Consider the following 26,008-nt stretch of genomic DNA (forward strand, 5'->3'; position numbering starts at 1 on the left):
GCAGTTGTATTCCATGCATGCTGTACACTTATTTACGTTTGATTGATAACTTCCCATTGACCTCATACGAGCCGGTTATGGCTTCCCAAAGGGCCAGATGTGGCCCGGGGGCCGTACAATGCCCAGGTATGCCCTAGATAGTACCCTCCAAATTTCGTAAAAATCGGATGAGCCGTTCATGAGATATAAACGTTTTGTACTTTTTGCACTACCCCCTAGTGGCCATTTTTTTAACATGTGTGGGGGACCTCCAGAGGGTCATGGCAAACAATAATCTAAAGTTTCGCGTTGGTAGCATTTATTTTGGTCGAGATATGGCAAAGTTGGTGTTTACTTGATTATGAAGGAAAATACTGAAAATAAGCCACCAAAATTTTGAAATGTGTATTTTGAACATACAAAGTTAAATGAGCATAAGAACGTGCAATACTTTTTTAAATAACTTGAAAATGAAATACCAAAAATATAAATGATTACATAATTAATATTATTATTATAAGTTATTAAATTAATACATTTTGTATGCCCTTTTAAACAATGACATATAAGATGGCTAATATAATTAGTGTTTAAAGCTATAGTGCATAGTTTTTGTCGCCCCCATGAGGAATTCTAAGGAATGACAACAATGTGGCGAGTCCACATGAAAGCAAGCCTTCCGTGATCTCGACCCCAGCCCCCAAGTAGCCAAGGAGGACACGGATGATTAAAAAACATGGTGGACTCTTCAGAAGAGGTAATTATCTTCACTTGAGCTTCAGCATGGGAAAGTCAGCGAACGACAATATCTTTTGAACATAGCCATACTGAGAAATACAGAGAGAGTTGTGTGGAGCTGATAGTCTTAATTAGCTTTGTAGCAACTCATTTTGCAATGTCTTGAATGTAACGTACATTCATTAATATCAAAACGTTACACACTAAAGCTTTAAGTTACAAAATAAACTTTGTACAACCTCTGTTGTCTGCGTGCTCTGAACCCCTCTACACTTCTGGTAGCCTACTCACATGACCATATGCAACATGCGCTACTGCCTAAACAGACCTTTTTGTGGCTTTCTGACGAGGGGCGCTCTTAATACATCCATGGGACAGCGTAACTCCATGGGCAGATTCAACACAAAACCATGAATCAGGCATTAGTGAGAGCGAGACCGGCAGGCATTGAGTGGTGAAGCGAGGAGAGTGACCGTGAGCAATGTCGGACTTAGCTGTAGCGGCTGAGTGAGAGAAAAGCGAGAGGAAAAAGCAAGTTAGTTTAGTTTACAGTAAACGAAAAGCTTCTTAAGACACGGTGGCTTCATCTATTGTTAATACTGTCAGTAAAGTGAAGGGTGTTACAATGTGGAGATTGCAGTGCACACAGCACACCTTTTTGTTTACTTAAATCGCACAATTTTTGCGGTTATGTAATCACACAGAGTGACATCGCGATTGCCATTAGATTAATCGTGCAGCCCTAGCAACCCTGGAATAGCAGACAGATATGTGAAAGAAAGGACTCTGTTAGCTGTTTGGACAATCAGCAATTACGACCCGTATTTACGTTTTATTGTTAGGCATTAGCTCCCTCCAATGGCCATAGTAGTTATAAGTAGATCCTCCAAAATCCCGTAATGCAACTCTATAGCATCTTACATTAGAGCTTCCTTGCCTAATAAACATCCACATTCACCCTGTTTGTAAGAGTTTGTAACCCAGTTGTATCTGATTTTTTTTCTTATACTCCTTTATATTTTATTCTACATCACACTTTGACATGTAACATTAGTTGAGGGCCCCGTTAACCAAAGGCTGTTCATACACAAACAATATCAATATTAGGTTGCCTTAGAAAGCAGTAATAGCATATAAATCTATAATTATTTGAATTGAATGGTTTCTCTGTTTAAATGTGTTAATGAAACCTGGAAGCTTCTCTCTCTCCACCTCTCCCACCTGCCACCTCCATCTTTTCTCAGAATGCTCATGAGGTGTCACTTCCTCCCTTTTCACAAATCACTCAACCGCTCACAGAAATCACATACTTGCTTTTGTGTGGTGCCCCATTCCCCACCTACTCTCATTTTGTTTCTCACATACACACACACACACACACACACACACACACACACACACACACACACACACACAGAGAGAACTATATTTTGTCTTTGCTAAAGGGTGCCAAAAACAAGAATAGAAAACATAGCTTGAGCATTTTGAAAAGCTCAACCGCACAGGCAGTTTGCAGTAGATATAGAAAGTGTTGCCCTAAATATGTCTCATTATTCACACATTTTGCATGTGTTCCAGCACTGCACACTGTATAAGCATGTATTGGCTCAGTGTTGGCTGCAGATGTTTATAGATAAGTGTGTTGTAACTACCGATATTCATTTGAAATGCGCAAGTAAACTTAAAGCTGAAACTTTCAGACTTCCCTTAGCGATGGCTGAGTGATTACATTACACAAATATACACTGTCATGAAATGACAAATTTGAAGGACTAAGTAGGAGTGTTTTGAGAGTAATAATGTAGCACAGAAATAATGTGCAGATCTTGCCTGTTAAATTTGATGTATTAGAAGAAGTCAGTTATAGAATGTTTGGCTCACAGGAAAACTGGCTATTGACTTATGAATGTTATCAATTATGTGTCTTTGAGTTGCAGCGTCCACCACCACTAATTTATCCTGCTGCCCACATAATAGCTCCATCAGTTTTCTTTCTCACTGCAGTAAATTGTTTACAGAAATTGAGGCAAACAATCACTGGGATTTATTTATCTCGAAGCGTGAGATTTATATCACGCTCCCCACTGTGAAACAGCATACTGCGGCTGTTTGATTGTGCTGGATTATTGTGTTCAAAACAAGATAAATCATATCTACAATAAGCTGCAAATTAACATTGACATTGTTCTGGTTGCAACAATAAAGCAGGAGTTCAAATTCACATCAGAATATTGTGTGGGTGAGTGACATAGCATAAAGTATAAAGCTTTGATATATCAGCTAACTACATTAAACATAAGGAAATGCTGCTTTTTAAAATGGGTCATACACCCAGGTGGCCAGCATAATCCCCGAAAGCTAAAAAGCCAGTGTGGAAGCTGAACTGTATGAACTGGATACAGCGTTGGAGGCGGAGCCTCGTTCATTCCTATAAGAGTTTTTCAGTGGCACATGAAGCCTTCATGGAGCCTATACTGTAAATACCCGGATCTTCCACTTTGCTTCCACATTGTGCGGCCCATAGAGCAGGCACACTAGAGACCTCCGCCAGCCGAGCCGGCTACTTCTGGTTTAGCGCTCCACTAACTTGAATGGAGATTAAATGATTAAATGATAAAAACTCTTCTACACTTTCCAAATTTTATCTGACCGAATGGATCAAATTCGGATAGTGAAACGATTCATTTTACAGGGGGTTGTGATGCTCAAAAAAATGTATCCACTGATTTACAGAAGTCTCTCACCATTTAAGTCTATGGGAAAAAGTCCTTTTGGGCCAGAGGGCATCACGTGACATTGCAATTCCATCTTTATGTTCAATTTGCTTCGAAGCTAAATTTTCAGCTTAGCTGTGATATACAGTAGCTTCATTGCTGGTTAAATGTGCTTTGAATGTATATTCCATTTTTGATAGCTATTTAGCCATTTACTTAAAACTAGCTGTGGCTCAGTAAACAGAAAGAGACTAATCTATTGGGTGAAAGACAAAGAGTTACTGAATGTTATCAGTGTCAGATATGTTAGTTCAGCTAACAATAAAAAAGGACTGTTTAAAGATACAACACTTTAACATTAAAATGTCTAAAAATGACTATACCTATATTTTATATTTTATTTTGTGTGTTTCCAACAATTTTCAAACCCAGAGGTTTCGCCTGTCAGTGGCGTCATATAACCTTTGACCCCTCTGGATCCACTAAATTCCGTCAAAACACGGGAAACCTGATGGTACATTCGAGAGTAATTGTAAATCATACAATGCCACAGAAAGAGTTATACTCAGTAACCATAATACAGTTTTTTTCTGCCACACGGCATCATTTTTTCATTGATTACATGCCACTTTGCAACACAGTAATACAGCAGAGACCTTATTTATTGATATTGATTGATTTCAATATCAATCGATCTAGCTTAATGTTAGGCTACTACAATGTGCTGGTTGACAAGAAGCTAATGCTAATGCTTGGTGGGTAACATTATAAGGTTACAACATCGTTCAACATGCTCATAAAGTTATTTTTAGTATGATTGTTTTGACCACAGTTAGCAGCACTGGCTTAACCCATGAATAAGTTCATCAGTAACGTTAGCTGTATAGATAGACGCTTAATCTGATGCTATTTTAGCCAGCTAGCACACCCCAGTCTGTTTGCCTTACTCCTACGGCGCAATGAGACTTCAGTCGGGATGAGAGCTGACAACAGCCACGGGACATCTAGTTAACGTTAGCTCCCAGCCAGCTAGCAGCCAGCCACTATTATTATAGCAATCCAAACCTGGCCTGCACTCCATTGCCAGGTTCTAACAACGCTAACAGCAGTTTAATGAACCGTCTGGAAACAGACCATATCAGACCCAGGCACCCGAATCATAACAGCAGCCATCCATCCTTTTAGCTGTCTTTACAGTTAGCTAAATTAACCCGACAAAAGGGGGTTCCGCCATCCATTCCGACATACTCCCACTCCAACATTGACGTCTAATTGTCGGAGTGGAGGCACTTGCATTGTTTTCAAATGTCCCACCACTCCGACAATTTTTGTTTTGTTGTTTGAAACTTAGGAATGTAAGTGATCCAGTAATAACAGCTATCGAGTCGAAAATGGGCAAAATATTGCTCCAAAGTTAAGCAAAATTGTGAGGGGACAACATGGACATTATCATTTTTCCTAATTTCAATAGGCAAAATTCAAAACAATGCTTTTATTACACTGTTATACATACATGTAAAATATAGTGTGAAGCACTTTCATTTCCAGTTTACCTGGAGAAGCTGGATAGCACCCTGTTGTTATCCCAGCTTAATCTCCAAACTTTGCACCCACATCCTTAGGGGAAAATGAAGACAGGTCACTGAAAGGCACATATATCAAAAGGCACATATCAATTCAAAATCGATGCAAAGAACCAATAAAAGCAGACCATATTTTAGTTGCATGCATTTATGGTTTGAAAGAGATGTTGTAAAACAACATATATACTGTATATGTGCCTATATGTTTTTGTGATATTGCTCATATGTTACAAATGTGCATCATCAGTTTCGTCCACTGAAAGTAGTGTTTTAGCCACTGATAGGCTGGCTCAGGTTCTGAAGCAGATTGTTATTACATTACAACAACATTATGAAAAAGAAACCCATACAGGTAAAGACCTTTTTGTTAAAGAGTAAGATTGTTTTTGTTTAACCAAAAACAGCTCCAAAATCACTAATGCCAAACCCACCAGACTCCATTTACTGTAAATAAGAATTTTTATTGTGTATAGAGCCAGCATATTTTCATATGTAAATGGGTGAAATAAGGTTTTATTTCAACCTAACAACAGTGGAAAGACAAACCAAGATGGCTTTTGATAGTTTCATCTTGTTTCTGGCAACTTTGAATGAAGTGTATTTTATGATGATAACAATACTGTTTAATTAAATGGAGTCTGGTGGGGATAGCGATTTTGGGGCTATTTCATGTTAAACAAAAATAATCTTACCCTTTAACAAAAAGGTTGACCTCTGTAGGGATCCTTTCCATAATGTTGTTAGACTTGGAACAATAATCTGAGCACTTCAATGATAAAAAAAAGAAGCACTTTTTGTGGACGTAAATTGAAGTTGCGCAATTGCCCAACAACTTACATTGTAGCTTCTGTCGCGTCCTGCCTAATACTGGACTAATTTCAAAGATTGTTGTTCCCATCAGTCACTTAACACAGAAAAGCATAGATGAATAGGGTCCAGTTTAAAAAAAAAAGGAAGTTACCCTTTAAGAATGAACGTCGCACAGTAATGTTGCCTGAGGTTTACACTACTATTTTGCCTAGATCTTTTTCCATTGTTAATTGACTCAGAAATAACAAGTACGAACCTGGCGAATCAGCTCTCATGTCACTACCCAAGGTGATGGGCTTTCCCGGCTGATTTGCCTTCTCAATGACCTGCTGCTACTCAGCCCTCCGCTGCCAGAGGATGGTTGGTTGGAAGAAAGCTCTCGGGTGATTGAAGTAGTTCCAGGAACACATGCACTCTATATGCAGTGATGGCAGTACCTTAAAAAGAACATATACCACACTTAGCCACACCATCAAAACATATCGCATCTTACCTAACCATAATCCATTTAGAGTTTACCAAATGTAAATTAAAAAAAAAAGTTAAAAAAAATGTATTCATGTTTTTACGTTGTGAGTCTGAATGCAAGAAGCACCGCTGCAACTGACAGCTGAAGATTGCCCGCTGTAATGTTCCTGATGTAAAGCTGGCTTTTCCACTGTTTTTTGTGGTGGCAGTGAAAACCTATTGTAGGCCTACCTGTGTGTCATGATTCAGCAATATGATGTATGTAAACAACAGCCGGTTTCCAGGTAAAATAATATGTATGCTAATACTGTGTGTTACAGTTTTTCTTGATTGCTTTGACCTGCTTAAAGAAACTGGGATCCACTTGGTTTTCATCATCACTGTCTCAGCAGAGCAGAAGACACCTCTTGCAAATGTGTTAACCCTTCCTCATTGGATTGACACATTTTCCCCCATCCTTTTGCAGAACAGTTAACACAGATGTCATTCAAGCAGTCCAAACTCCATTGTTTTAGCTATGGTAACCAAACAGAAAGCATCTGTTCCTAACTATTTGAAACTACCTACATCATTATGAAATCACTGAAGCACCTGTTTGACACTCCTTCACACAAATCTTCAATTAGCAATCAGTCTGCAGGGTTAGGCCATGTGGCCCCATCATCAACACAGAAGAAACTGAGTATCAATAGTGGCTATTTCTTATATTTTACTGTAATAGATTTTATTTTTATTTTCTTAATTTCTTATACTCTAATAGATTTTATTTTGGTTTACATGTATCATGTGTAATATTTACAGTATTTCAGTTTTCAGCCACAGTTTGAAAATAACAATCAAAGGAATCAATAAAATTTGCATCAAAGCATTTCTGATTCTGGATCCAATTCTTTGCAAGAAGGCAAATTTGACAACAAATGGCACTGGCATGAAAGCTACGTACAGTAGGCTACAATGACAAGCAATGGTGCACTGATTCACACTGAGTGCTGTATTTTGTATTTTGTTGTCCACTGTGTAATTGTTGATTGGAAGAGCTCATACACTACACGCAAGTTGTGTTGTTTGAAGGCAAAATTAGCTTTTGTTGCATATTTAAAATGTTTTGGCACGGTTAGAGCCTTTTGCAAACAAAATGTGTCATTTTGACCATGAGTGCCACTGTTTCGGCCTGTGTGTTAACTGTTTTGAAAATGTGGAGTTTGAGTTGACTGCTGCATCAAAGCAATAAAGAAAAACTGTAATACTATTTGGTCTGTAGTAAGATTGTGATTACCTATATGGAGGATACAAGGGTCACAAAAACAAATGTTTCAGTTTGGCACGTGAAGGTGCATGTTGGGCGCGTCTTTAAGAGCTGCATTAGATCTTTCTCATACACCATACTTTCTTGTGTTGTACAGCGGTAAATAAGCACTGCTGGGTCCTGCTTGTACACATAGGAATTGTATCCATAGGTCTGGTTGATAGCCATCTTCACCTTTTACTCTGTGTTTACTCTAGCGTCTCATAGCCACGTCATCAACTAAACTTTCTAAAATAGAAAATTCAGTATACGTTTTGACTGAAGGGGTGCGCTCCTTCTAGGTTGAACACATTGTTAGAAAAATTACTGGTGTTAACTTCTATAACAGCACTACATTATCCAGTTTTGTAGCAAGATAGGTGCCCCAGAACTACACACAGTGTTGTAGTGCTATTTCTGGTAGTTGTCGTGCTACTACTGCATGGCTATGATTATATTGTGTAGACAGTGCCTACATTTGGTTTATCATCCCTGCACCAACCCACACACACCCTGCACACAGTACTGAAGCCTACCTTTCATGGTCCTCTTGTGTCAGATCAGGCACATAGGTAGCCCTGACACACCAGGTCGGTCAGCTTATTGAATCAATGCAAACAAGAAAAACGGAAGTGAGGAAAGATAGCAAATGACGAAAGTCTAGAGGGCATCTCATCTCATCGGATTAATCCAATACACGATAGGGCTGTCTAAATTGAGGCCCCGATGGTGTACATCGGCAGGATGTGTTCATCAGGGAGAGAGAGAGAGAGAGAGACAAAGCCCATCTTATGCTCCATGTAGTTGCTGAAGCAGTCCACTGTAAAATGCCATGTGTATAGTTTGAAGCTTTTACAAATACTGCTTTCCTCATAGTGAACAAATTCTAGCCAGCAGGCCCCTAGTCTTGCATTGCCAGACCTTCCTCCACAGCGCTGCGGCGGAGGGTCTGGCTAGTCCACACAGCAATCCAAGATGGGAGAACAACGTGCTCTGGTTTATTGGCATTTATTTAAAACAATCACAATCGTCTTGGGCAGCCACGGTGCCACTGCAAATTAGCCTCGGGAAGGAACTTTTGGTGGAACGTGTACTTTCAAAGGTTGTTTGAGTGCAAACTGAGCAATACATACCACCATCCTCGTCACCCAGGGGTACTGTGTTTTCCATGACGCTAGGAACACACAATTTTATATTAACATCTTTAAAATGTTCAGTAACACTTTACTTGAAGGTATCTACATAAGAGTGACATGACACTGTCATGATGCCATTTTTAGGCCTTCATTGACAGGACAGCTGAAGAACTGAAAGGGGAGAGAGGGGGGGATGATATGCAGCAAGGACTTCTATATATGGGCGCCCGCTCTACCAAGTGAGCTATCCGGGCGCCCATCAATCAGTTCTTAGTTGTTTGGATGAATCATTACAATGTGTATATGTTGCCAATTGAGGCAAGTAAAACTTGGATCTAAAGGGAAAAATGTTAACTTGGACACTGATTTTAGGGAAATGGAACAAGGTTTGAGGTGGACTTTAATTTAAGAATACGAAGACATGGATTTGTTGTATTTTTTGGCATATATTTTAAAGTAGGTGAACAATATGACTGGGGGTGTGATTTATAAGAGTTAAACATGCATTTTTAATTTCCTCTGGACTTTACTTAAGACATCCTTTGGTCACTGTCTTCCTCAGCTGTACTCTTTTTTTTTTTTTTTTTTTTTTTTTTACTGCTGCTAACAGGCTACTTCAAAAAATGAAATATTGTAACTTGTGGCATAGTGTAAATATTCAGAGCTACATTGGCAATATTTTCAGTTTAAATATAAGAAAGGTTGTGCCAGCAATACAGTTCTGTCTTTATTCCTCACAGACCCACTGTTATTGCCTCACTGAGCTCTTCACTGCTCTGCACAACTCCTATTGCACATTATTTCCAAACTCTTGTCACTGTGAGGTCTTGCATGCGCTATGAGTCATTACAATGGAGCAGCACATCAACCTTCATAAGCAGTTCTGTCCACAGCTGTATGGTGAGTTTAAGTTAAACGGTAAATCAACGCTGAAGCAAATAGGGCAGAGAACTTGTGTTGCACTGCTCTGTGTGGGCTGGAACTTTCCAGTATATTATACAGCTGGCTGCTCCCCAATCACTGGTGTTTGCTGTCTGCTGCAGGCACGTGCACACATAGTCATCAAAAGGGGATTGAGCACCTGCCCGTTTTCTGCCTTGGGAGAAAGTGCAATGTTTTCTGGATGCATGCAAAAAAATAATGTATTCATAAAAATACCCTATATATACTATATTCCGGTTTGTACACAGCTTCCCTGTCAAACAAATATATTTATTGAAGTATAAAATCTAAATATCAGTTTGCGAGATTAGACTTTGTCGATCCCTCTCTCTCTCTCTCTCTCTCTCTCTCTCTCTCTCTCTCCCTCCCTCCTCAATGCTTCACCTGGCGCACGCACACACACACACACACACACACACACACACACACACACAGAGAGGTAGGCAGACAGACAGCAGTCCTTTCCAGCTCCTACCTCAGAAAGTTCTTTTTGGCTTGTGTGGAGATGAGTGGTAATGAACAAAAGACTAAGCAGCCAGTGCCCCATGTTTACAGCTAAGTAGCCAAAAAATAAAACTAATAGTTAAAGTGCTCATATTATGCTTTTTGGCTTTTTCCCTTAACTTTATTGTGTTATATATCTTTTTTGTGCACATTATAGGTTTACAAAGTGAAAAAGCCCAAAGTCCACCCCAAAGGGACTTACCATCTCCAACAGAAAACACTGTTCATAAACTGCTCCAAACAGCTCTATTGTAGTCCAGCCTTTACTTCCGTGACGAACGTGCGCCACTTTGTAACACACGTTATAATGCTCACCTAGCAGCTAGCGTGGCATGCCCTCATACTCCGCTTCTGATTAGGCTAGTAGTCCTTACCTAGCTACTGAGCATGTGCAACTCCCAACAAAGATGGAATGGAAGTGACATGCCTCACTCTGTAGCTAAAACAGAGAGCTCAACATACAGGGTGAAAAGAGAAGCTGCAGCAATGTGCAGTTCACACAAATATATATATATATATATATTTTTTGTGATACATTTTTTGATTTTTTTTATTAGCACCTTCAGACATACAAAACAATCTCCACAATATGTGACAGATAACGTCAGATGGCGCACAGCAGAAGAAGAAAAAAATTGAACAAGAACAAAGACCCTCACTCACTCCCCACCCTCTGCAGTCTCAAGGAAAACAAAACAAACAAACAAACAGAAACCACACCTTGCCTAATCACTCTCCTCTAGTTCTGGTGGGGCTGTGGTCATTAAGTCTGATATTTGTGCTGCTGCGCTTTCCCATAGGCTGATAGTTGATGATCTGGCTTTGTTAATCCTTGCTGTAGAGAGCTCAAGCATAACTATGTCCAGAAAATATGCCAACCACTGTTTTATACAAAGCGAGTGAGGGGGGAGCCAGCGCTGAGCTATAATTTTCTTGGTTGCAGTTGAGCCGGCTAGCCAAATTTTCCTCTGTCTCCCAAGCAGGTGTAATTTACAGTCGTCATTAAGTAACAAAACAATCGGGTCAGTAGGAATTTGACATCCTATCACATCAGATATTATTTATGATGTTTTATTCCAAAACTCATGCACCTGTTCACACTCCCAGACCATACGCAGGAAAGTTCCAGTTTGTTCAGGTTGACATAATTCGCAATAGGGAGTGGGAATGACTTTATAGACGTATCTCTTCTGAGGAGTCCAATATGTCCTATGACATATGTTGAAGTGGATATACTGGTGATTTGGATTTTTGGAACAGTGGAAAAGTCCCAAAACTGTCTCCCAATTAATTGCCTTCCCCTCAGGGCTCAGCTCTCGCTCCAATTTCTTTACATCCTGGGCACTAATCCTCTCACAGGAAAAAACATTTAATGACTGACGCGTCAAGAATGTTCCCCCGTGGCACTCCATAACATTTTAGGGATGATCTTAAGCGCAGATAAAAGTAAAAGGATGTCCTTTGGACCTCAAAACTATCTCTCAGGTCTTCAAAACTCAACATACCTTTCTTATTGAATAGCTGGTCTAAAGTATAAATACCTCTGTCACTCCACTGCTTACAAGCAAAGGGTTTGTTACCAGACATTAAGTGTGTATTGAACCATATTGGGGTGTTCAAATGCCACTTATTGGTGTAACGTAGTTGTTCCTCCACCTGTTTAAAGTTGGTCAGTGCGTTGGTGATAATAGGGCCATAGGCTAGCATACACTTTTTTGGACACATGCCTGCAAAGGCAAGGCCTTGCAGTCTTAGACTTCCAGTGAGGCTTTGCTCTATTTCTCTCCATGGAACTGTAGATGAGGGGTCCATCCACACTCTGAGGGCCCGTAGCTGAAAGGCTCTGTGATACACTTTAAGGTTGGGGAGGGCTAGGCCTCCCGTGTTTGTGGTACATTGCAGGGTAGAGTATTTTAGCCTAGGTTGTTTATTATTCCAAATATACTGCCGAATTAAGGTATCAAGTTTCTTCCAGAAATTTATTGGTGGGGGTAAGGGGATAATTGTACTTAAGAAATTCACACAAGGAACTATGTTCATTTTAACAACAGCAATCCTGGACCGTAGTGATGCCGGCCACACAGACCAATTGGCCAGATCCCTTTGAACACTACTTAATATAGTTTCATAGTTGTCCTGGACAACTCGCTGTAGCGATGCGTGTATGGTGATGCCCAAAGATGTAATTTTGGTTTGGGTTGGTATTGTACACTAATGGCTGATATTACATGCTTGTTGTTCAATAAAAGAAAATTTGATTTATTCCAGTTAATTTTATAGCCGGAGATAAAGATCTTAAGAAGTTTTGGAATAGAGTCCTCAAGATCAGAGATGTACAACAAAATATCATCAGCAAATAACGATATTGAGCTGCAATTGGATTTAATCTGGACATTACGGATTTTATTTTGCCTTATGGCTTGGGCTAACGGTTCAAGAGAGATTGCAAACAGCATGGGTGAAAGCGGGCATCCCTATCTCGAGCCCGCTTGATGGGAAACAGCTGAGAACGCAAGCCATTGGTTGAGACTATGGCCGTGGAATTCGCATATAAAGTACACACCATGTCAAAGAATTTGGCCACCAAACCAAGCCTCTCCATCTGTGTCTAATAACATTATCACTAATAATAAATAATAACTAATAACTAAACATATCAGCACAGAACTTTCCCAGTTAATGAGTTAAGAGTCTTTTCCCCTTAAATGTTAGGTTAAAATATGTAGGTTAATTTAAGAAGAAATCTACAGATGTAGCCTAAAATAAATACCATCTAAATGTGTATTTTGGAAGTTTTACTTTCATTAGAGTAAAAGAAGACATGGAAGTAACATAGACCAAAATCGGCTCCTACACCTATTGTCCAATCAATAATAGGCTCCTCGTCTAATAAAGCGTTTTTTCATTATTGGTGTAGCATTTTTTCCTGTAAAATTAACAAAATTGCAGCAACAGCTTTTTTCAGATTAGTGGGTTGATTTTTGTTGAGATTTAAAAAAAAAATTATTTGAAGTTTTATTTATTCCAATAACATTAAAAGATTTAAAATGATTTATTGCCATTTGCAAAATAAACAAAACAATTTCCCTCTCCTTGGTGCAGTCACTTATTCTAAATATATACTTGAAACTAGTAGCATAGTAAACATGCACATTGTGGCAGAGTTTCCTTTGCTGTTTGTGATTAACCTGGTGAATATAAAAAAATTTCTCCATGGGAACTGATTATTTTGTTAAGTATTTATTAAATATATTAAACAATTGTGTAAGGGAAATAAGATAAATTGGTATGGTAGTCAGAGTTGTGTTAATATATTTAATGTTTTGTTTAAATTTCAAATAAATAATAATTTTTTTTTTCTTGAGCCCCTGCCGCCCAAAATGTCTGTGCACGTCACTGGTCTGCTGTCAAGGCCAAGATAACTGGTTTAAAGTCAAATTGGGTAGAGCATTTTAAACAGGTCGAATTATGTATTTTTATGAAAACTCTTATCAGAGCTAATGTCAGATATTTGTAAATCCCCAACAGGATGGCCGTGTGTCCTTCATAGGCCACCAGCTGGGCGGTGTGTCCTTCTCAGCTAACAGCCGCGACCAGCAGGTCAAGTTTGCCCGCGCTGTCCAGATCACCTACTACCTCCGCAACCACGGACCGGTGGTGCAAGATGCCATTGCCGAACGCTGGGAGAACGAGTTCTGCACCCTGGTCACCCGGCTGTCCATGGCCGAGGCGCCCCACGCGTCAGACCAGCTCCACATCCAGTCGCTCACATCCTTCAGTCTGTGGCGGGACTTCCATCAGACGGGCGTGCTGGCCAAGGGAGAGGTGCTGGTCAGCCTGGTGCTGGTGCTCCTGGCCGCCACCATCTCCAGCTCCATGCGGGACTGCCTGAGGGGGAAGCCGTTCCTGGGCCTGCTGGGTGTGCTCACCATCTGCATCGCCAACGTGACGGCCGCAGGGATCTTCTTTATATCGGACGGGAAGTTCAACTCTACACTGCTGGGGATCCCATTCTTTGCCATGGGTGAGTTGAAGCAAGGGTTATGTGACTGATACTGCCTGTGTGTGTGTGTGTGTGTGTGTGTTGTGTGTGTGTGTAGTGGTTGGTTAAGGGGCTTATCAGGGGTTGACACTCATGTCATTGTGATGGGCTTTTTCTCGGAGGGGATGCAGTTCATTGTAGTTCCGTGTGTGTGTTAGTGTGGACCTTGCAGCTGCATTTCTGTAGCACATTCCTTCGTCAGGTAACTTTCTGTGACTTTTGCATTAAGGACACATTCAATTGTTTACTGAGCTTCAAGTGATGTTATCCCCAGTGTAGTGGATTTGATAATAAACTCTATTACAGTGTATATCAACCACAAGAGAACTAACACAAGGCTAACACATCAGACTCCCGGGAAATGGAAAAATGCTGGAATTGTATTTCAGTGGTTTCGCACACAAACACTGGTTGTTGAGTAAGCAAGGAAAGTGCTTTTTGGGTAAGCTTGAACTGATAAAACTTCTGTAGTCATCAAAATGTATTAATATGACGCACTGTAGCACAGCTGTTGTGTTTAGGGACAAGGCATTAGGGATTTCAGTGGCGAGCATGACTTGTAAGGCTGAAGGTTACAGTATGGCATGGGGATGAGGTAGGGGATGTTCAATAACCTTCTGAAGGAATTACAGGCTAGATCTTTTAAAAGTAATGAATTTTGATATTAAAAAATAGCTTTGTACATCTGGTTCCATTAATGATTAAATAAAACCCCCAAACTACAGTATATTATCATGACTGTTTTTAGTGGTGATTAAGGCATTACATTGGCCTTTGGAAGTACTAATCATTTTTGTGATGACTCATTGCAAAAGCTAAAACCTTTTAAGATGTATTCTTTTTGCCTTGATTAGATAGTGACAGTGTAGATACAGACGGGGGGGTGTCGACATGTCTAGCTGGAATCATACTGACTTTGCGGTTGTATGGTAATAACTAGGCCACCAGCACTGGGTTGCTCCAGCTGTGTGGAGGTTCAACAGCGGAAATAGTTTGAATGAAGGCATACGCTATAACTTAAATCTTACACCTAGCCCATAGTAGTTGTAGTCCTCAGTAAACACCCCTTTGATATTTTTTGATGATTTGAATTAATACAGTATTTTCCGGACTATAAGTCACACTTTTTTTCCTACTTTGGCTGGTCCTGCGACTTATAGTCAGGTGCGACTTATATATCAAAATATATATAATTTAACATGTTTTTACATGTTAATTCATATTGAAAACATTACCATCTACAGCCGCGAGAGGGCGCTCTAGGCTTGTGACAACTAGAACGCTCCTCCTAAAGACAACTGAGAAAGAAAAGAAATAAACTGCAGGTAGTAAAATATGCAGCCAAAAACGGTAATCGAGCAGCAGAAAGAGAGTTTGAAATGAGGGAGAAACTTATGAGGGAGACTGGCGAAAAGGTGACTCTTACTGCAATGAAGAAAACAAAGAAAGCTAATTGGCTAATCGTGGGCTGAAAGCAAGACGGCCAGAGCTGGAGGAACGAGTCGGGAGGGGCTCGTTCACGGTGCAGTTACGTCTCCACGCCTTTTAATACCTCCATGCTTCACGCCCTGGTAGCTAGTTGTTGTGTGCTATTGTATAGTTCAATAACTGTTAATGTGTTACGTTAACATACCGGACACCTACCGTATTCAGCGTATTGTTCTGTGTGCTATTGTGTAGTTGAATAACTCTTGTATTTATATTCTAAATAAATGCGACTTATAGTCCGGTGCGACTTATATATGTTTTTTTCCTCTTCATGACGCATTTTTTGACTGATGCGACTTATACTCCGGAGCGACTTATAGTCCGAAAAATACGGTACTCACGCTTTCGTTTTCCTTGAGCAGAGATATAGAGCGGAGATCTTTAAGGGCCGTTACAGAGTCAACGCAAGCAACACGAACAAGCAACGCGAACAAGCAACGCGAACAAGCAACGCGAGTGACGTGCTCCCTTTCATAGTCTAAACAGCGGACGCAAGTAGACCCAAGCGTCACAGGCGATGCGTGAAATGCAATACACCGCCCAAGCAACAGGGGGTAGCAGAGCCAGACCCTCCCGGAGAGTAGCTCTTGTCAGGGAGCGGCTGGCTGGCTGACTTCTTTTTATCAGATGCTGGCGTGTTTCCCCACCAGTACAGAATGCTACAATTGGGTAGCACTGACCAATACATTGATAAAAGGTAGCTTAAACATGGTTTAGCAGGTTTTAAAAATATATAAATACATTTGGGTCTCTCTCTCGCCTCTTGAGGAGGGCACACAGCATAGACTACACACACACAACGTTGATACATATCGAAAAATGTGACTCAGTAGTCCTATGTTTGATGAATTTGCTCAGCTAAGTTGATTCAATATTTTTGAGTAATGTACAATACGTGCAGTGTCGCCCCCACCGACAACGTATAGTATTGTGCGCATTGCGTATCAAAAACTGAGACGACACATTTGGCTACGCATCGACGCATAATGGCGGCCGAAGCATAGCGATGCGTATCCTTGCGGACGCGTATGCGTACCGATGCGTTGACTCTGTAACGGCCCTAACAGGCTCCTTTGCGTCGAAAGCAGCCAGTTGAGGTAGTTTGGGCATCTGGTAAGGATGCCCTGTGTGCGCCTCCCTAGGGAGATGTTCCAGGCACGTCCAGCTGGGAGGTCCCAGGACTAGGTGGAGGGATTATATCTCCAACCTGGCCTGGGAACACCTCAGGATCCCAAAGTTGGAGCTGGTTAATGTGGCTCGGGAATGGGAAGTTTGGGGTCCCCTGCTGGAGCTGCTGCCCCCGCGATCCGACCCCAGATAAGCGGACAAAGATGGATGGATCTTTAACAGGGGGTCCGGGACCCCTAGGGGGTCCTCAGAGTTACTGCAGGATGGCCTTCAAGTTATTGTTAACTTTTGAAAGTTTTTTCAAAAATTCAAATGTCTTAACATGAATCAAACATATTATTAACTATAAATCCCCACCGATGATAACTGGCTCATAAGGTAGTCACCAAGCCCATCCACACATACAGTTCATCGTAAGGATTCACTGTGCCACATGTATGTTTAACATTAAAAAATCATGCCAACAATTATTATTTTAATAGCTTAGTATTCATTTGTTAAACACAGTCTACATACAGTCTATGCCGTAGACATATATAGTTTCTGACTGGGAACCCAGAAATTCTGACATTCCCTGTCAAATTCAACACAACATAGTCCGTGCTCCTCGCCTGGCATCATGGTGGTACCAAATGTTGGATGATAGCGGCAGATACCTATTTGATTATGAAAAGCAAGTGCCTTTCAGTGGAAGGTGGTAAAATATGTGGACAATTTATTAAAGGGAAAAATCCCACAAATTTGAATGTACATTTGAGAAGCGCGCACAAGGAGTCTAACCTAGCCTACCTTAACAAGGTAAAGGAGAACGCAAAGCCCCCTTTCACCAAAACAGAAACTAACCCCGGTACAGGGCATGGATGTATGGGCAGAGGGCATGGATGTATGGGTACAGGACCAGGCAGCATGACGGAGACAACCGCAGGACAGAGAACACTACAGGCGTGCTTTCACCGGCGACCCGATAGCTGCTGGTTAGTAAATACGCAGGAACACCACAAGCGGGAGTAAGCATGGGTTAATATGTGTGTTGATACTGGGATGTCTACACAACTGTGTGAGTCGATTGACTTCAAAAAGTTATTATTACACAATATTTTTTTTGACCTTTTTGAATCTTGCCCCTTACAAATAACCCATATTACAAAAAAGACTAAAACTAATAAAAACTAAGCATTTTCAAAAACTAAAAACTAAACTAAAACTAAACTAAACTAGCAAACCTGCTTTAAAAACTAATTAAAACTAAAAGTCAAAACGAAATAAAAAATAAAAACTAATGAAAAATGAAAAACTATAATAACCTTGTCACCAACACACTTGTGTATGTACTTTCCCCATTTTCTAGTGTAGGCATCCAATCTGGCAAACTGTTTCAACATGATCTCACAGAATTCTGTGAAATGAACACGGCCCCTTAACTCAAAATCGGTGGCAGTTTCACAGAATCGCAAAACATTCCGTAATGGGCCCACGAAAGAATTCCGTGAAATGAACACGGATTGCCGAAAATTCAGTGATGGGCCCACGGAAGAATTCTGTCAAATAAACACGGCCCTTTAAGTTAAGGAAAAGGTCATAAGGGCTTACGGTTCGGTGACACGCGTGAAGAACGGGATGGTTCAGTTCAAAAAAAGGGTCGTGGGTGGGCTTACGGTTCCGTGACACACGAAAAGAACGGGATGGTTGGGTTTAGGAAAAGAAGAAAGCGACTTAAGGAAACGTGACATGCGGGATACAAACCCTGGTCTCCTGGGTGAAAGTCCTGTGTTTGACCCATCCACCACCCCAACCAACCTCGGAATTTCAGCCTTACATACTACTCGCTACCTTAATACTACATCATCTTCTCATTGACTTTACATTGAATTTTCCGGCATTCCGTGCCACCACCAGGTAATGAGCTGTTAACAATTCATGATCATTTCACGGAATTCTGTGAGACCAGAGGCCTGTACTACGAAGCAAGATTTGGCGTTAACGAGCTAGGATGCTTTTTTTTCTGTACCTCGACGGTGGATTAGTTGTTACCGGGTTCAATCGCCGTGGTAATTTATGCTGCATGCCTAACCTGGTCTGGAGCAGATTAAATTGGAGATTGGAGATCAACCAGTGTAAAAGCCCCACCTAGTGACCAATCAATACTCGACTGATAACGGTTCTTATAGAAGATCAGGCGGAGCTCGGTGCGCAGAGAGAGAGAGAGAGAGAGGCAAAGAGGGAGAGGGGGAGAAAGGGGTGCACACATAAAAGTTAAAACATTTAGCTAGAGACCGACAACCCCGTTAGCATTCCCTGATGGGTATATTTATGAAATACATAGATTGTAATGGGAGGGAATTAAATATCGGCTTGGCTTCTTGAGCCGTGTGTTGCCAATGCGCACATTAGTTTGAATTATGTTTTTATATATTTTATTTGCTCTCACGATCGATGGCTTCCCACTGCCAGGGTTGCAACTGAAATAATAGCTTTCCTTTGCCAGCTTTCCTTCCTGTTTTAGGAAGCAGCGACTGTATTGCGTTTTGCCTGCAAAACCGTGTCTGTGTTCTTCATATTTATGTAGAATTATAATTTCCTCTTTTTATGTAAAATATGCAGCTCTGGTAGATGTTTGTGATTGGTCATGCTGTGCAAACACCGCCTCTTTTATGTGCCTCTTTTCTGAGGGGAGGGTGAGGTCTGTGATCCGAAAGTTCTGATTGAAAATAATGGCGAGGCCACCTCCACGGCGGGAGGTGCGGGGTTTGCAGGGGGACAGGGGAAGCTGTAGCCAGGGATGATTGGTTGAGGGAGAAGAAGTCATTGGGTTGTTGCCAGGTTTCGGTGAGCAGAAGGAAGAAGGAAGTCCAGAGTGTTGTCAAGGATTAGTTCATGGAGGGTAGAGGCTTCATTGTTGAGCGAGCGGGTGTTGGCATGGTGAGAGGGTTGGTAGTATGGGGGCAGGCTGGAGAGATCTGAGGTTGTCCCGGTTAACAGTGCGTGTGGTCGGTGAGGAGGGGGGGTACTGCAGTTGAGGGGGGACAGTGAGTGGATTTGCAAATGATTGGACAATAGGTGTATGTGAAGGGCGGAGAGCACTGTAGTCCAGTCCGGGTTTTTTGTGCAGCCTGATGGTGTGTTCAGCCCTATGTGATACAGTGGTGGCAGCATTCTGATGACATGGCAGAGGTGCGACAGAGCATGCAGATGACCAGATGGATGGAATGGATCGTCAGTGGTGGAAGTAAACAAGCTTGCGGCGAGAGCTTCTGTGGACGTAAGGGGGTCGATGTAGATGTCCGAGCTGTTTGATGACTGGGATGCAAGATGGAATGGAGTAGTTGAAGAGTAATGACATGCAGCAAAGTGGCGCAGGTTGGAGTTGAACACGCGTCCGCTGCGTCGAGGACTAAGCCTCTTTCTATGGGAGTGTGCTCTACCAGGTGAGCTACCTGGGTATCTTTTTAAATGTAGAGAGGTTAAAGGTGTCACTAGCATATTTATTGACACAATTGTGTGTTTTGAAGACGGCATATGTAATATTAAGGTTTCAGGCAGCATTGTACATTTCTTTCTCTTTCAGTATGGGGATGTTGTGCATGGATTAAAGCACATATTTCTTTAGGGGCTTCATAGCCAACCGGCAGTAGAGGGGCGGTCGCAATCACCGACACAGATTTTTTTGTTTTTTTTTAATTTTAAGGGGAAATATGGGTTTGGATCTGTGGTTTGGATTCTGGTTTTCTAAAAACGTATCAGTCTCACGGCCTTACTTTCCAGCTATAGCTATTTCTGTACACTCCATACACGGGCTGTTAATAAACATGATCTAAAAAAAATGACAAAAAAATATTGTATCTGAATGCCCCTTTAGCATGCATTGCTTAATAAAGCTGCCTCTCTACATCAGCAAGCCAGTGTTTGTAATTATTTGGTCTAGTCAACAGACCAACCTACAGTAAGTACGTTGCCATGAAAATTGTGTCCTTTTCACAATTTAAAATTAATATTTTGCATAACAGACAAATGTTCTGTAGACTCTAACAGTAATATATCGTTTTTCTTTGCTTCTTAAGATATACTTGGTCCACTTAAACTACAGTATATCTTTCATTTCCTCCCTGTGTGTTCCTAAGGTCATTGGATCCCTGGGGCTTTGGTACAGCTCTGCTGCAGGCCGGCTGACATAACTTAAGTTTAAGTAAGACTCAGGAACAGGAGGCTGGATCAGCTCCATGTGACCTAGAGGCTGGGAAGGAAGGTGTGGTGAGGGGTGGGGTGGTGAGAGAGGCTAAAAAGGAGTCAAGGAGAAAAGAGCGAGGAGAAAAATGCATGTGATGTATAGGAGTGAACAAAAGGAGGGTGTAGAGGAAGAGGGAACAGACAGAGACAGATACAGAGGGGAGAGGTAGAGTAGAGGGGAGAAAGTCACATTGAAAGGGAGGAGGTTGAGAAGGGCATAGGAGATGGAGAGGACTTGATTAAGTCTGTAATTTCATGTGACAGGACCTCAAAGGCAGCAGATGTCCACCCTCCTCTTGGGAGGTCCTGCCTGAGACACACCCCTATCACTATATCAACGCCACATTGGGGCAGACAATAAGAACTGAAAAGGATACTGATACCCAAGCTGTAACGGCAGTGTGGCGCCCCCTGCTGAGACGTTATCATTAGGGTTGATTAAAAAGTAGGCGTTGAAAAGTTATCTTATGAGTTTAAAATGATGGTTTTGTTTATTATGGTATATATGAGGGACTTGCTGTGAAAACACACCGGGCGTGTAAGGGTAGCCCGCAAAACGCAGATACGTGCCTGATTGCGCGTCTGGCCATTCATACCGGGCACTTATTTCTCCACGCTGGTCACAAAGCGATCCTTCTCTGCTCTCTCCTTCTCTGACAGAATGAGTGGGGAAAACTGTGGTAATTGTAGCCTAAATGTGTGTGTGTGTGTGTGTGTGTGTGTGGATGTGGATGCGAATGTGGATGTGTGTGTGTCACTCTCTCTGTCCATCCGTTGGTCTCTCTCTCTCCATGTGCCTGATCGCGTGTCTCGCGTCAAGACAGCCAAAATCACCATGATCCTAGGTGTTTTATTTTGAAATGTGTTTTATTTTTGTAAAGCATCCGGCTACACTGTGGTCTTCCTGTATGTGATTACCTGCCTGGCTTGACACATTCTCTCGCGCTTTGCGCAAGAAATAGAGGTGACGCCGGAAAGATCGCAGCAGCGCGTGGGTCAACGATAACATGGGCGCCAAAATGCTTTGTGCGACGAAGGTTTGCGCGACGTCCCCGGTGTGTTTTCAGAGTTAGTATCCTTACAGCGCACTCTGTGGTAGTAGGCTGTAGTGAGTCTCCCGTAGGGATGGGTATGAGTAAAATATATAGAAAATGAGATGAGATGAAATGAAATGAGAAATATACATGAATGTCGTGCATTTAGTATGACGTTATTATATGGACTGATTTTCTGTCAGCACCCCCTACTCTGACTGACTTCCAGCGTACCTTCAGGTGATTGTCACTGTACCATGTGACAAATCTCTCCTCTACTCGTCTGTACATGTATAGTCTTTAAAGGAACACGGCAACTTATTGGGAATTTAGCTTATTCACCGTAACCCCCAGAGTAAGACAAGTCGATACATACCCTTCTCATCTCCGTGCGTGCTGTAACGCTGCCTGACGGCTCCAACATTAGCTTAGCCTAGCATAGATCCTGCAGGTAACTGGTTCCAACTAGCCTACTGCTCCGAATTGTGACAAAAGTAACAAAATAACGCCAACATGTTCCTATTTACATGTTGTGATTTGTATAGTCACAGCGTGTACAAAAAACAAGGTAACATGAGACACAGCCATCTTCTAACAGTAAACAAACCGGGAACTATATTCTCAGACAGGCTTGCTGCGAGCATATCACTCCGCCCAAGTACTATATTCTTCCACCTAAGAATATAGTTCCTGGTTTGTTTACGGTTAGAAGACGGCTGTGTCTCATGTTACGTTGTTTTTTGTACACGCTGTCACTCTATAAATCACAACATGTAAATAGGAACATGTTGGCGTTATTTTGTCACTTTTTCGGAGCAGTAGGATTACTGGAACCATTCACCTGCATGTTCTGTGATGGGCTGATGCCATCAGACAGCATTACAGCACGCACGGAGATGAGAAGGGTATGTATTGACTTGTCTAACTCTGGGGGTTACGGTGAATAAGCTAAATTCACAATAAGTCGGCGTGTTCCTTTAAGTGAATACAGCATCTCACTGGAAATTATTCACTGGAATCATACATATAATTACTTTTCGTCAAAAAATAGCTTACATTTAGGGTTCAAAGTTCTTGTATATTGCCATGTGCACAACAATAACAGAAGTACTTGATGGAAATGAAAACCCTAGGCATCAGGCTTTTAATGGCATTTAATACATTTATCAAATTCCTTCAACGTCTTTACTACATTAATGAGTCTGGACAGACATGGCTGTAAACTGAAACTTGACTGGCTGGCGGAGTAATTCAACCGCCAGGTGGTAATTCTGGTTTCTTGAAATGATTGCTTGAAAAATCAGGGTTGTATTATATTTGAGGTGTAGACAATTTTTACTTGTAGACAAGTTTTATTCACATCATTTTTTTTAATGGAAAAAGTGTCTCTTACAAAGAGTGTTGCATTGCATGTGTTGTTTTTGTAGCCTTAAAGGTCCCATGGCATGAAAATGTCACTTTATAAGTTTTTTTTTAACATTAATATGCGTTCCCCCAGCCTGTCTATGGTTCCCCCAGTGGCTAACACCAGGACATACAACGGTCTGCAGCTTAGACACAACCTAGCACTATGGTCACTGCTGTTGTCGGAAAAACAACACTAAGACTAAATTCTGCATTACTTACTTAAAATTCTGCATTTAATACCCCTTTCTCGTCTGTTTTTGTCGTTTAACAGCAATTTACAGGTGACATAAGTTATTATTGTTATAAGTTATTGTTATTACATTATTAATAAATCATTTAAATTCCCCCCTTTTTTGTGCTGATTTGAAAAATTATCCAATCCGTGACTCAAAACGATGATCCGATGACAGAGGTCAATCTTTTTGTTAAAGAGCAAGATCCTTTGTCATTACTTAGATTCCTCAATGGGGCGACAGAAACTACACACTTTAGCTTTAAAAGTTGCTCGTTAATTAACTTTTTCCAGTTTATATTCATTGTCAGTTGTTGGCATTAAAAGGCTTTTAATCCAAATTTTTTGAGGAATATTTTAACTTCACTGTTATCCTTTGTGCTAGTAAGTTAGCCTGCAGCTTCTGATATCTGTTGGCCACAATCAGGCCTGCCATCAGGGGACAGATGACCCATGCGAAAACTATGGTGCTGGAATGGGTTGGATGAAGATTTTGTCCCCGTCCACAGTAATTTTGCTGTTATATGATTAATTTGTGCTGGTTATATACCAGCCTAATTACCAGCCTGTAGATCTACTTATCTTATCTGAATATAGTCTCTCTGGCTTTTTAGCTTGTTCTGGCTCCCTTCATCTCCTCCATGGAGACTACAATGATACTTGGGATCATAGAGTGCTATTTAAAGCCACTATGTGTAGAATTATGTTATCATAAAACCTTTTGTCATAATTATGGTGGTAGAGGCTTATGTTTGTAGAAAACAATAAGTGCCACAGTGTCTTTTTAAATATACCTCCACTAAATGCTACACATAGACACTTAAATGTTACCTGAATCACTGACTAATATTAAATAGTATGTTTGTTTATTTATTTATTTGGCAGCTTTCAAGAGCAGATGTTAAAAAGTGCTTCACAACTAAAGACTGAACAAAAACAAGTCTTAACAAATTAGAGCTGTCAATCTTCCTCTGTAAACCATTCAAATTTGTTATTTTTTTGAATATTCGGATAATACTTGAATAATGAATGCTCAAATGCAGCCTGTTATTAATATGTTTAGTTTATTTATTTAAAAAAGGGACAGTGTAAGTTAATGAACATTTCAAAGAATGTAAATATACAGGATTATAGCCAAAGGCTAATTTCCATCCTTAGTCCCAGACAGGTTGATGGTCCTCATAAGTTTAACATAAAGTGCCCATATTATGAAAAAAAAACACTTTTTCTGGGATTCGGGGTGTTCTTTTGTGTCTCTGGTGCTTCCACACGCATACAAACTGTGAAAAAAAAATCCATCCATGCTGTTTTCAGTGAGATACGGTTTCTGAATGTGTCCTGCCTTCAGTCTCTGGGTAAACTGTTCAAAATCGGCACGGCTTGTGACTTTACAAGCCAAAACGAGCTGGGTAACCGCAGCCGTTAGCTCGTAGTGTAACGCTAGCATGCTACCTTGTTCTCAATAGCAAAGCACTGCTACAACACACACAAGTTCACCATAATCTACAAAAGAACTAATTACATGTGTGCCCTCATTTAGAAGTCTCCCAGCTAATCCTGCCTTGTAACTGACCGAACAGGCTTTCTTTTACGGTCTATGGAGCTAGCTAGCTGACATGATCTACATATGAGCTACTGCGCATGTGCGAGTGCAATCAAAGATAGTACAGAAGAAGAAGAAGAAAAGAGGTCTCACTCTGTAGCTAAAACAGAGACCAGGTGAAAATAGGATCTGCAGCAGTGAGAGAGAGCTGTGCAGTACAACAAAAATATGGTGTTTTTTGAAAATTAAACCATGTAAACCTATTCTGGTACAACCTTAAAATACAATTATGAACCTGAAAATGAGCATAATATGGGCGCTTTAAATAAATAAAACAAATCAGAGTATAACATCACAATAAAAAAAAATACATAAATTACAGATCAACAAGAGAAGACAAATTTGTTATGGTTTCAGTATTTTGCTTTGTATTTTGTTCCATTTCTGTTGCCTGTTTGTAGTTGTCTCTATGTTTCCTGTTTTTGTATATTGATTCTGTATTTCCCTGTTCATGTTCTGTTTCCTGTTTTATTTTGATAGTCTTTTCTCTGTCTTGTCATGTCTAGTTTTACTTCCTGTGTTTTTCCGCCTTTGTTGATTACCCTAGTCTCTCCTAATGTGGTTCACCTGTTGTCTCACCTGTCCCTCATTTGTTCATTACCTCATGTATTTGACCCCTGTGTTCCCTTTGTCTCGTGTCAGATCATTTTGAGTTTGTGTTGGTTCCTGTTTGCTCCTGCCTATAGCTATG

General features: G+C 40.9%; 1 protein-coding gene across 1 annotated transcript in view; it reads left to right on the forward strand.

Moving 5' to 3' along the window:
- Positions 1 to 26,008, forward strand: part of ptchd4 (patched domain containing 4) — an 81,814-nt gene that overhangs the window by 15,425 nt on the left and 40,381 nt on the right. The window contains exon 2 of the mRNA XM_028605714.1: positions 13,688 to 14,183. Coding sequence (XP_028461515.1) covers positions 13,688 to 14,183 — 496 coding nt within the window. The remainder of the gene's footprint in view (positions 1 to 13,687; positions 14,184 to 26,008) is intronic.

Source organism: Perca flavescens, chromosome 18, assembly GCF_004354835.1.
Source record: "Perca flavescens isolate YP-PL-M2 chromosome 18, PFLA_1.0, whole genome shotgun sequence".
Classification (NCBI taxonomy): domain Eukaryota; kingdom Metazoa; phylum Chordata; class Actinopteri; order Perciformes; family Percidae; genus Perca; species Perca flavescens.